This window comes from Botryllus schlosseri, chromosome 10 (genome assembly GCF_051294905.1).
Source record: "Botryllus schlosseri isolate E-star chromosome 10, Bs_hap1, whole genome shotgun sequence".
NCBI lineage: Eukaryota > Metazoa > Chordata > Ascidiacea > Stolidobranchia > Styelidae > Botryllus > Botryllus schlosseri.
Window position 1 is genome coordinate 6,909,879 of NC_137245.1, and position 13,737 is coordinate 6,923,615.

General features: G+C 40.9%; 1 protein-coding gene across 1 annotated transcript; it reads left to right on the top strand.

Moving 5' to 3' along the window:
- The first annotated feature begins 8,713 nt into the window (after positions 1 to 8,713).
- On the top strand, positions 8,714 to 13,314 carry LOC145447733 (FUN14 domain-containing protein 2-like). Its single transcript, XM_080325991.1, has 3 exons — positions 8,714 to 9,070; positions 10,156 to 10,217; positions 12,829 to 13,314. The coding sequence occupies exons 1-3, from the start codon at positions 8,963 to 8,965 to the stop codon at positions 13,007 to 13,009; spliced, it is 351 nt and encodes a 116-aa protein (XP_080182117.1). The 5' UTR covers positions 8,714 to 8,962; the 3' UTR covers positions 13,010 to 13,314.
- The last annotated feature ends 423 nt before the right edge of the window (positions 13,315 to 13,737 follow it).

Consider the following 13,737-nt stretch of genomic DNA (forward strand, 5'->3'; position numbering starts at 1 on the left):
TTTTCTCACTCGTCTAAATATTTATTCAAACAGATAAAAGACAATTTCTGGGCCTATTTTTCAACGATCAGTCCTGATGGACAAGGCTTTTACCATATGTCCTCTTTTAGGGGGATTTGTCCTCCATTTCAAGGAAATATAAAATGTCCTCCGAAGACGCCTAAATGTCTTCCTTTTTGGAAATCCATCCTCCTTTATAGCTCTGAGAGCCAAGGTAGTGGTCAAGCAGAACTTAAAAACGCCTTAAATGACGCGAAATCTGTAATACCCGGACGTGCGAGCGGGTCATTCGGAAATAGGACCTGTAAAATGAACTTTTTTTATTCAACACCACACAGCAGTATAGTTAAAAAAAAAGTGAGTACGGGAGTCTAGTCCGAAAGATGACCTTTTTTTAGTCATCGCAACAAGATTTCTAGTACAAATTTTTGAATCAGCAGTTCTACTTCGGTTATCAGACTTTTATGATTTGTAAAAAGTGTCTTCCTTTCAGGATTCCAAAATATGGCGACCCTATGATATATGAGACTTGATTATGCCATATGCAATGTATCAGTCATATGACTTGGTCGAGTTATGCGCAATGACTCGAGCTGTGTTGAGATATTTTACACATTTAAGAAAATGACTCGATTCAGTCGAGTCAACGAAAAATTGCGACTTGATTCGAGTCATGACTCGTGTCATTACAATCCTTGTCGGAAGTGATATTGTAATCATCAATATGCCACATTTCGCGGTCGGATTTCAGGGTTGGCCTTCCAATTTCACAATAAATTACCTGGGAAATTCCCACAATACAACTCATTGCGAAAATCTCCTCCCGCGCCCTTAAAACCTTCCCACGGACCACGGGTTGGCCGCCCTTGCCCTTGAGGGTTCTGTTTTCCTGTAGGCCAGTGGTACTTAACCTTGCCTTCAGCGCCCCCAAGAGGCGATTTGGATTTTGAAAGGGGGGAGGCTCAGGGGGTGATATGGTTTTTTTATGGCTTTTTTGGTTTAGCTTTTCATTCTGTTTAAATCCCTTTAGTGTGCCGTTAATTCTTGAAAGGAGGAAATCAGCGCTCAAGTAACGGTCCGGCGGGCTTTTCGGGACTTGAGCCCGAAAAGTGACCTTTTTTAGTCAACCGTTGGAAAAGCTCGTAAAAAGTCGGTATTTCGGGAATTGAGCCGGAAAGAGGACCTTTTTTTTAGTCAACCAACCACCAACTGGCGAAAATTTTACCATTTTTTCGGATTTTACTCCAGTTTTGTAAGTCTGAAAAGTGTCCTCTATTCAGATTCCCAAAATATGGTAACCCTAATCTTGTTATAGTTCTGATTGCGCATTTTGAAAATCCAGTAATTCGTACAAGTCTTCACCGAATGCGCTGTGAGGATTACGAGAGACCATAAAAACGCGGACTCTTCGAATTGGTTCATTATTACTAAATCCCTATTCGGGTCTCCACGGACACAGTTATGGGTTACGGCGTCATGAAGGTTATGAAATCATCGCACCGAACAAACTCACAAGTCGAAAGAAAGCTGGAGATTAATGAATTTGAATGTGGACATTTAGATGCGTGGAATATACGAGATGCTAAACTTTTGATTCAGACGTTATATAGCAGTGGAACAACATCTAGATTTTTGTATTAGATTTTTAGGCATTGGCGTTTACCCTTCTACCTGTCGGACAATTTGTCCTGAGAGCTCTGAAATGAGAGTGAACTTTAGATCTTACCGGAGCCTGCTGTCCATATGTCACAGACTTGTTACTGGCGTCGTATGGCATCATGGAGCATACGAACAACAGACATACTCAACATTAGCTGTATTGGGAGATTATTTATTTGGAGTTCTTTCTTATTACATAACTCATCTTTTATTGAAATAGTGCTGAAAAATGCAACCATTTTTTATTAATCTCGAGTTGTTTTTTCTCGCGGGCAGCGGCCGTCAGTTCGACACGCCTTATATAATTTCGATGACTTGTGAAGTGTGAATGCATTACGTTTGTGCTTATTTTCAGAAGGCTATTCATGATGTGTATCGGCATTTATAATCATTTTACACCAGGTTGTTTTTGTCATGTTTATTCATGATAGCCGGCCAGGATACATTCGAGATTCGCATTTTTCTTTCGGTTATTCAAAAAAGATTAATCTTCTATCGTTACTACTGCGATTGAAATCGTTCGAATACCGTCGTCATTTTAGCAAGAGAGAACGAGAGAGAGAGAGACAGAGAGAGAGAGAGAGAGAGAGAAAGAGAGAGAAAGAGAGAGAAAGAGAGAAAGAGAGAGAGAAAGAGAGAAAGAGAGAAAGAGAGAAAGAAAGAGAGAAAGAGAGATGTTATTCTTTTACGCCAGCACCATTGAGATTCTTTGACGTCGGAGATGCGATAGCAGCGTAAGGTCACCTAGTCTGCACCCCCGTTTTTTCTCCTCGGTGCTATCCGTCGATGCTGACGGCCTAGCAGGTTAGCCACGGATACCAGTCTTCGAGTCTTTGGTCTCACTCGGTCGGGATCGAACCCACGACCTACCAATAAAGTAGCCGGACTCATCACTATTACACTATCCCGCTCGAATGAACAGAGTTTCTGGCCTTTTTCTTATCCTGGCGCCTCGTTTCATCAAATATCACTGAATGGCGCCCTGTCCCATATTATAGATCCCATAGTTTTAAGACGGAGTACGGAGAAGCTGTGTTTGATACTGCATTAGCGCTTTGCGCGATTAGATCGCGAACGAAAAATCTTGAAAATCCTATTTACATTGGCGTTACTTTCGGTAAACTTCGGCAATACTTTACTCAGTTTTAACCTTCGTCAAGTATGTCCTCAAGACAAATGAACTCGCTTTAATTAGAAGAACTTGAAGTAACGATACCTGTTCAAAAAGAAATTCATATATTACAGTTTTTAGGAATCTGAAAAATATTTAACGTCTTTCGTCCGGAAAGTTTCAACTGTAGTCCGCTAAAACAGGATCTATCGCTCAGAAGCCAAAGCACTTTTTCATGTTCAGGAGACGCTGTGTGCTGCTAGATACGATGCCTGTAGTTCTTGCAAACGTTTTGCTGAGCCATATTTACTGTGATGAAACATGTCATGATACAAGCGTGGGAGACGGTGCGATTTAAAAAGAACGACGCAACCCGCTAGTTAGAAGAGAAATGCACCCCGAACAGCCTATGATGTGGTCCCAAAGTAAAGGTAAAATCGGCAAATATTCATGTCCACAGCCATTTTCTTCGGAAAGTCACCGTAATGGAACTGTAGCTAAAAGATGGTTCTGGTATACTCATTGCACGACAGCTGCGTGAATAAATTTACATAATGCCGCGGCTTCACGTCTTCGCTGCTTATCCCGTTACGAAATTTCTGGCTAGATGTCTTCACTGTTGCACTTGCGCGACGTGACCTTCATCCTGTAGTCCCATTTCTTTATGTATACGTGGCAAACATGATGGGTCACATACTTTGCTTTCATGTGATTTGTTGTTGATAAATCAACTTTTAGTGGAATAGGATGTAAAATACCAGTTCTCTAGAAAAATCTCGAATCATTGTGACCAAGGAAAGGAAAAGGAAAGGGCGTAGTTTATTTTTGTCCTTGATTTTATTGCGGCATATACCCTGACTCATGATACACATACACACGATCTGCGCGGTGCGCATATGCATATCATGAGTGCATGATGTGCATTGTGCAATGTGCATATGCCGCCGGACAAGGAAGGTGCAGATATAGCCTTTTACGGCTTTCTAAGTCTTGCACCACCCCTCCATGCTATTCCAGTAATGCATGAGCGCCAAGCAGGGAAGCCATGGATACCAGTGTTACTAATCAGGTCTTTGGTCTGACCCGGCCGGGGATCGAACCCACGACCTACCGATCAAGAAGCCGGACAGTTCAGCATTACGCTATCTTGTCGGCCGCCAGCCCTATCCGCGACGCAAAATAAGTTGAAAATACTGATACGGAACACTATTCTAGTCGGCCTACGGTGTTACATTCATCAAGCGGAGTCATTGCTAGGGTTCTAAACTGCATGGCCACGTGCGTTCACTAATTCGCAACTCAAAGTATTTCGTGTCCTAAACATACGAGATGGGAAGAATCTAGAAACCGCCAAGTTTATGTATCAACTCCATTGAGGCCGCTGTCCTGCTAAATTCAACGACTCTTTTACTTTGGAATGTAAAGCGCAGAAGTAGGCATCACAGGTGCGCCATCATCATCCAATTACCATACCTTCGGCATGAATTACAGGAGTAGCCTACGTATTCCTTTATCAGGTATGGCGGACCACGACTGTGTACCAATATTTCGACGGCAATCTGACAGTCATCAAGCATGTCCGTTGTCCACATTGCAGTCGAAGTACCAGTAGATACTGAATGAATATTAGTCTACGCTTGAGATTAGCGGACCACGATCTGACATATCGATTTCACTTGCCGACTCATGACACTTCAATACTATCGATCATCCATTTTATGTTATCTTGTGTTACTTTTCATTTTTAGTACAACTGTATATGCCTCTTATTTCCATGTTCCAGGCCAGGAGTTCGTAACCAGGTGTCCGTGGACCCCTTAGGGCACGAATCATCAAATCAGGGGGTACGGGATGCATTGTGGAATTAGGCCTACAAGCTAAAAAGTGGAATTTGTTCTGGGCTAATTTATTTAACTCGAAAATTTTCTTTGCGTCATAGGCACGATTTCATGTCAACGGCCTTTTGGATTTTAATATTGGTACCATCGGAACTTATGCTTGAAATGGATAGGGGATACTCAAAATTTTGTCAAAAGCTCAAGGTTGCTGATTCATTGAAATAATGCTCCTAGTCGTTTCGACTTTTTTCCTATCTATCTATATTCATTATTCTATCTCAATGTTGTGGTGTTTGTAACTGATGAAAATATTACTGAGCTGATTATCTATTGGTATCTGTATTCGGCTGTTTTAATATCTATTCTCAAGTCTGTGACAATTTTGAAACGCTCCCGGTTCATGTTTCACGAATGGGCTATCATTATCGTTCGGCTGATTTTATTCAATCATTCCCCCTTCGATGTAATTAACTCATTCCGCACACTGTCTGCCTTGATTTCTTGGCGTATTTCGTTGACGGTCTACTTAGAGTTAGCATGTTTTATCGAGGAGTTGTCACGATGTTTCGTTGAAGCTTGGTTTACCGGTGTAATAGTATCAAAGCTGTACGCCAAAATGCTCTGACATTATGGTGATTGTGTTCGTATTTGTCATGGTTGTAATACGCTTGCATACCGCAAGACGTACGGTTGTTTGTCTTTTATGGGAAATATCCTGATTTTGAGACGCCGAGGACAGACGTGATTAACTAGGAACATGCGGTATAGGATCGTTGCAGACAGTGCTACATCTATAGACGACCCAGATAGTGGATATACCTAGTACGCGCTTATAATTCGTATAGGTAGGGGTCGAATATCTCTCAGATATACGATTTTTGTAATTTGAGATGGAGCAGTCTTTACATCAAACGCCCACCTTGGCTTATACCAGAGGTCTCAAACTCGGATGTGCTTGTGGGCCAATTTCCTACTTTGTAATGGCGCCGCGGGCCGCAGCACAAATAATAGGGGAATTCAATGTATTTGCAAGTCGCCTTATTTGACGGGACCTTGCCGACTGACATTTCACACGCATCTTGATAGTGTGATTTACTAATGTGAACTCGCGACTGGCACGAAGAGAATCACATTTCAAAATATTTTAATAAAAAGGTTGCTGTACCAGGCATAGTTGCTTTATAGATAGTTGTAGATACCATGCGACAGTACAAATGCATCAGGATATCGTAAAAGCTGTCGCGTGATAATTTTGCGGACATTTGACGTGTCGAAATTATTGCCGTCGAAAAATTTGAACCAAATTTGGTGAACAACGTTTCTATAGACAACCCAACACTTTCATGGGGTGTACAGAAAATTTTCAATTTTTTTGTAATTTACTGTTATATATTAAATAGAAACTTTCTTCTCCTGTAGCAATGCGGCTGCTGGTTGGAATTGAACCAAATTTGGAGTGTAGGCTTAAATTAGGTAACCTAACAATTTCATCAAGTAGCCAGTACGATTTGAGAGAAAAGTCATTTTTGAAGACCCCTAGTGTGCATCACGGCGTTGCCAAATTCGGTATCGATTCTCAGGTATAAATTTCTCGACAACGCCCGTTACATTAAGCTAGATTCTTGGGAATGGCCATTCTCGGTAATGTCCATTCTCGGTAATGTCCGTTCTCGGTAATGTCCAATCTCGGTAATAGCATTATCGGTAATGTCCATCTCGGTAATAGCATTCTCGGTTATAGTATGGAACCCTATTGATCATTTCATTACCTAAGTCAAATTAAATCAGCGTTAGATTTACCTTCTAATATTGGAATAGATCTGTAACAACTTGAATATAGTGATTACTGTGCCTTAGCAATAGGAATGTCCAATCGCCGAAGTATTTATTGATCTCCCACTGCGTGGTAACTTTTGAAAGAGATGTAATAGTGAAGTTGGATGAGTAGTTTCAGGCTTCTGGAATAGTTTGGGGCGACTTTCCAGTTTTCAAATTAAAAAACAAGATATTTGGCAGTTAAACATTGCCGAATACTTCGAAATCCAAAACACCGTCGCGAGCCGCACAAAATGGTCTCACGGGCCGCGTGTTTGATACCTCTGGCTTGGACAATCGTTTCATTCAAACGGCAACTTGTGATGTTTCGATATTGTAAAATTGGATTGATAAATTAATACAGATGATAAAATAACACTGAACTTGTAGTCTTCATGGCAGGGGCTCTCAAAGGATGGGCGACAGAGCATTTTGAGGTAGGCCACAAAGCTATTTAGAAAATTTTAGAATTAATGTAAGTTATATTTGTAATGTTAAACGCTAGAAGTATATTCATAAACTTTTCATCCGACTCTGAGGAGACGTAGTGGCACGTACGGAATCATCATGTACAAGTCGAAAACGAGAGGGACAAACGGCGACTTTTCCACTGACTATGACAACCTACGGCTAACAGCAACTAACGTAATTTCGAGTATATGATAACTTGAAGGTAATGCTGAAGTCACCAAGTATTCCGACAGGGTCATATGTCGTATACCGTTGAAAGGGTGTGCAATAAACTCGGAATGAAGTGTAATTGATGCATAGATTTACTGTACTTCGGCAGATCGCAATATTGTAAGACAAAAATAACCATAATTAAAAATCATTAGCAACTTCTGGTGAAGGTATACTGCACCACCGCAACGAATCGTAATGGATTGAGGATTTCACGGAGCGCATTAATATTTGCAGTGGGTTTAAAATGTCCGGCATGGAAATCATTGAACATAATGTAATAGTCACATGAAATGATTGTATCATTGGATTAAATATTCTGACATCGCAACTTCAGTTGGTTTGGTACAAGACATACAATATACATTGTACAGCATGCATATTAAAAAACTCTTTCTTCACATATCTGTAGTAGTAGCACCCCATTCATTACGAATTGTTCGAAGCTGGCCCAGAATGATTATATTATTCCCCAGAATAGTGGAACTGAAACCCCAATCAAACAGTGGATGCGGGGAATTGATCATTGTGTTTCGCGACGCAAATGGAGCAGTGGACGATCATAGTATACACATGAGTTTTAGCTTATGATCTACTAGGACCGTAACTGCCGCACCCAAACCCCCAATTGTGGGAGCTCGAAGGGGCCCAAGATAATTTCGTTGGTCGTTTGTTGGAGGATATTTATTAAACTCGAAAATTTTCGTCGCGCTACGCGCGATTTCATATCCCTAGAGGTCTAGATTTAAATATCAGCAGCAAATTAAAGAGAAAAAATGCACATATTTTAGATAAATATGTGTATCGGCGCAGTCGATTACCACGCATTGAACAGGATTATGACTCCAGGATAAAGAGGTTGGCCACAGCACATTTTCGAACCGAAAAGGGGCCACGGCCAAGAAAGGGCTGAGTACCCCTGCGTTATTGCATGTGAATCAAATTACAAATAGTTAGAGCTGCGGATACGACGAAAGATTTAGAACAGAGACGGGCAACATGCGTCGCGGGAGACGGATCCGGCCCATAACGGGACTTTAAACGGCCCGCAGACAGTTCGTGGTTTTACATGATAATGTGGCCCGCGGTCGCAGTCTGTTGCAATTCCCCACTCTTGCTTACTACGTCAAATCACCGTGACTATAGGTTTTACTTCAGCTCTTCGTTTTGTTTGTCCATGAATAAAAACAAAACCAAGTTGGATTATGATCTAGCTGATCTTCACGTGCAGTCGTTACTAAGGGTTTCTACGGCCGACATGCAGCCAGAGCTGAAACAACTTGTTGTTAACTTTGATCGACCGCAGATGCGAGATGTCTCGTTGACTCCAACAGCTCTTGATGTACATTACAGGAATAAATTTATTGAACACCGTTTTTGGCCGCTATGCTTTAAAATTGAACTTTACATTAAATGCAATTTATTCCTTGTATAGGTGGATAAATACGCGATTAATGTATGTATTCACGAATCTGGACCGCCAAGTATAGGCTACTTTTCCCCATATCCGGCTCGCTGACTATAGAAGCCTTGGTTTAGAACCACGGCTCTAAAGCGTTTTGAGGATTTGGTCTGGGGAACTGCAATTTACAAAAATAAAGTGAATATCATATAGCTTTATGCTCATTCCGATTTTTCTGTTATGCCCGTTGCAATATGAGATGTTCCAATGATCTTTGAGCTCGATGAAAAGATGATTTTCAACAACTTCATACGCTCAGCTATATTCTGTCCATAATATTGTAAAAGCTTTTGATGTCGATTTTCTCACAACAGGTTTTGGTGTATGACTCGGATGGTTGATAGTTTTGATGAAGGTTGAAATTTTTCATAGACCCACAACTCTTGCAACATAGTGATGACTTCGGTTAACGGTGCACTTGCTTCAATACTCATTACTTATGACAAATGTCCGTTCGTTGCTGGTGTCATTGTCGGATACGTGACGGGAAAACTATTCCGACAGGTATGATGGGTTCGGATTTGTTAATTATTCGTTGTTAATTACCCATAATCATATTCATTTTGTTGAAAATTCAACAAATCAAAAGACTACGACAACATTTCGATGAAAATATACGAGGGTGCCGAAACAACTTGGAGTAGTCTCTTTTTAATTAGACGACCACCTTGGCCTATCAGACACCCTAATTTGTATTCAGGTTTATTTTCATCTACAATAGTGAATTGACCAAAGTGAGAGTGTCCCAATTTTAAACGACAATTTTATTTTTTTTATTCAACACAACTAGATTTCTAGTACAATTTTAGAATCAGCAGTTTTCGAGTCCGGTCATCCGACTTTTGTGATTTGTAAAAAGTGTCCTCTTTTCCCGATTCCAAAATATGGTAACCCTCTATTAGGTTGCTTTTTTATGTAATTGCTAATGCAGTTGGACTCATTTCTGAACATTATGCATTTTTGAAAAATTGTTCTCCCTATGTGTGTGTAAACTGTGTATGTTGTATATATATATCGAGGGGGGTTCCCGTGTGAAGCGCGGAAGAAATTTTACGAAGAATGAAACGAGCACCAAAAGACTCCATTTTATGTTGATTTATAATTTTCGGGTCGCCTACGAGCTAGCGCCACCATATCTTTCCACCCCACCCCCATATCGCACCTTAGTAGTTCGGCTCCCAGTAAATAAAATTTTCACTTGGAGCGCTGGCGAGCAAGTTGAGAACCATTGGATTAGATTAAGAGTCAAGCTGTGTCTGGTGTATTATGGACTCGGTTCACATATCGGTTTGGACTTTAGAGCAAGGGTTACAAGGGTTACAAATGTAACTTGACTTGAATTATGACTTGATTTGACTTGATTCGAGTCGCCTTTAAGAATCTATTGACTTACTTGACTCGAGTAAAAATGTGGGATGACTCGAGATGACTTGTGACTCGAAGGTAGTGACTTGATGCCAACGCTGCAATTTACTGTTTGTGGTTTCTTGCAAAATGAATCTGCTCTATTACAAAAACATGGCTATGTGAATCATGAGCGGTGTCATGAAATTCGAATATGATGAGGATATTATGATGTTGGTTTACAGGTTGGGAAAATGACTGTATGTTCGATTGGTGGCTCACTATTCCTCATTTGCATGGGATCTCGGTGAGCAATGTAATATTTATATACCGGTGTTATATACTCGTCCAACATTCCTACTATGTTGATCAGCGTTGTTGATAGATTTCTTGGTTTCAGAATATTTCTCTGCTTCTAATACGGGACCTTTGTGTTAAAAAAGTTGAGTAGGCCTAGCTAGTAACGCTCGTACGCAAAGACTGCTCAAGTGGTGTAAACGGAATAATTCTTTGCTGATCTCTGAGCAAACCGTATCTTCTATTCGAATGATGGTTGTTAGTGGTGGCGTGACTTTTTCATCACGTTCCAAATTATCTTTTTCCTGCAATGAATAAGATTCACACCCGCAGTCCGTAAATTGAAACGCGGCACAATGACCCTAACAATGCCCCTTGCGTGATTGCGATTGTTCAGAACAATGCCGATTTTCAGGCTTAGATGTATTTCAAGGGGGTTTCATTGCCTTGATTACATTTTAATGTATATTTTCGGAATCAGTGCGACGGTAGCTTTCAAATGAGATCAACTTTATTGAATTTAAGCACGCGGGGTCGTCAGCTATGGGATTGGCAATTATGTTGCGTTCAGATTGCTGAGCAGTAATTGCCTCCGGGCAAGCAAGCGTGACGACGGGTGTTGCGTGTCTATCCGTAGGTTAGTTATCTATATTTATTCGATATACGCTAGGCTAGGCGATATGCCAGCGATAAGTCACGTGATATAGCATTATACCATAACAGATAGGAGAGAGAGGGAGCCAGAGCTATTCACTCAGTATTAGGGAGAGAGAGTAGGTAAAGCTACTGCTGAAGAAGCGGTAATTCAGACCAGCGATGATAGCAGGTGCACCAGCCTACTGCCTATCAGGTCTGCCCCACACAGGTCTGCCCCACACACAGTCGATAGTAGCACACGTGCTGCAAGAGATGTCAGTAACCTCAGATCGTATGCCGCTATACACAGTCGATTGTCGCTAATTTGCATCACTAATAACAAAATGATAAATTGCAAATGTATGGCGAAATATTGGACATAAAATCGGCATTTTAAAACAATAGGGTTTCGATTTCAACATGGAAACTGTTTCGACACTGGCTGGCTACGTCACTTCATTTATGTGCTTGCGGTATTTATTAACGTCGGGTACGAAGTACCGATTCAAGGAGTCTGAGCTATCGCGGCGGTTTCCTCAAGAATCACTAGAAGACAAATCGCTAGCTGAACACATGTTTGTTAACTGCATCCTTTCCAACACCAGACGAACCATTTGGTCCATTGCCGACGGCTAAATGAATACGAGAAATATTTGCTTATGACATCACAATCTAGCGGTGTGCCAGAATTACGCTTGAGATAACATCGTACCGTATTGCTCATTAACCTGTGCGTCAACCAGTGCTGACGCATAAACCTGCCTTTGTGATACCTAGCCATCGGCTCATTGTAATTTGGATCTGGTACACCCCTGTACACCACATCCGAGTGGTAGGCTACACCCTTTGCAAATTCTGGTACACCCTAGGGAAGGAGCGGACAACATACGGCCCGTGAAGTGATTTTGTCCGGCCCGCGGACAGTTTTCCGTCTTATATGATAATGTGGCATAGTGTAAGGAAATATGGAACTTTTCCACACCAAAATATGAATATTCCATTCCAGCATACATGCACCGTTCCATTGCAGAGGTTTCGTTCCATACCAGTAATTCCAGAACTGTGTGCGGCCACAGATTCTCAAGTGTGCCACGAATATTATCGGATTGTTTCGAAAGGAACTGAATAAATATTTTAAAAAGACTTGAAGACTAACACATAGCGTAACAGCGGTCTAACTTCTTCAACAGTTGAAAGTGATAAATAATCACGATTAAACCCATTGTGGCATTGTAGTAGATCGAGCATTATTTCAGCTAATACCAGGAATCCAGCACATTGATTTACAAAAATGCCTTTTATTAAAAGAGTTATTTCTACGAAAGAAAATGCACGATTTCCGGCTGTCTACTTCCAAATCCTATTCCATGATCGGTGTAAAAAATATCAAAATCATTGTCACACTTGCATTCTCATGACTATATGAACAGGGCTTTACTTTTAGACTGTAATTAAAAGCTTGTGAGAGACACTGCTTGAAATTATTGACGAAATGCGGTATGTTTGTCAACAAAGCAACCTCGTTTCTGTTGTATAAGGTCTGATTATATAAAGAACCACATCCACATCCATCTTTTCAAACCAACTTTTCTGGGCCCAAGTGTGCCGCGAGAATTTTATATTATTTCTAGTGCGCCATAAGCGGAAAAACTTTCGGAACCACTGCCATAGGCCCGCAATACTCCCGCAATGCCATACCGTATTTCCACTGCTAATTGGTACGGCTGCAAAATAACCACATCATTCCATATGTAGCCTACCATGCAAGGCAATTGCTACCAGTGTTGAATATGCGTAGTGACAATTTCGTACTACACAATTTCGTTTCCATTATATTGTTGCATAACAGGTTTGTGGTACAGAATTTGGATACATCTTTAGAGACTCCGATCATAATAAACGTTTAGTATGAATGTACTTCGGAAATTATTGTTGCACGGCAAACACTTATGAAAGTCGGTTATGAAAGTGTATTAATTCCACAGATCGAACTACATTGTCATCAACAAAGTTCGGTTTGTTGAAGATCTTGAACGAATCATTCGCACGATGCTGTCAGAAAGAAAATCTATTACACATCTTTTCAATTTCGGCAAAGTCCCAGTATATCTGAATTACGGTGTGTCGGGATTCGCTTCGGGCTTTGTAAATGGATTTTTCTGCTGATACTTCCAAAGTCGTGGACAAACCCAGCTTCTGATCTGTGCGAGTGGAGGATTTCATCCGAAACACCTGCCATATTCCGAAGACGTGTGTGGTTGCAGCATTGCGTCATCATTTAGAAATGAACAATCATGTCAATGTGGAACGTATGATAATGCACTGACGATCGTTGATGTCTCACGTCTGAGTACTGAGCAATATTGAAACTTAATATTACGTGAACAATCCTGATTTATTTCCGTTTGTTTCGAAGAACAAATTATGTTTGATTTTTGTTTGAAAATAAACCAATTATGCTTAGTCCGAAATGGGGGAAGGGGGTCCGGGTGTTACAGTGTCAGTTAATGTAAGCAGACTGCCACAAGGAATTACACTCCATTTCGTGGTTGTTTAGCAGAAGTTGTAGTAGGACTGTTGAAGATAACCACCAGTGATTTCACTTTCATGTCGATTAAAATGGAGCGTTTTCGCTATTGTTGGCAGTAATGCCATCGAATTCGAGGCATGCCTGTAGGCAGATTGGTGCTTAGTTTATGCGTTTTCATGCTGAAACGGGCCGCGTGAAATACTTCGTATGTAGTATACACGTAAATTAATAAAAAGATATGATGCTGGTAAGCTGGAAATTAGATGTAGGCCTCCCTCATTGAAGTAGCCGCCTTGGAGCAATGGCGATACGATTCGAAAATAAAATACATTTTACATTCGAATCGGCGGACTCGAAGAGTAAA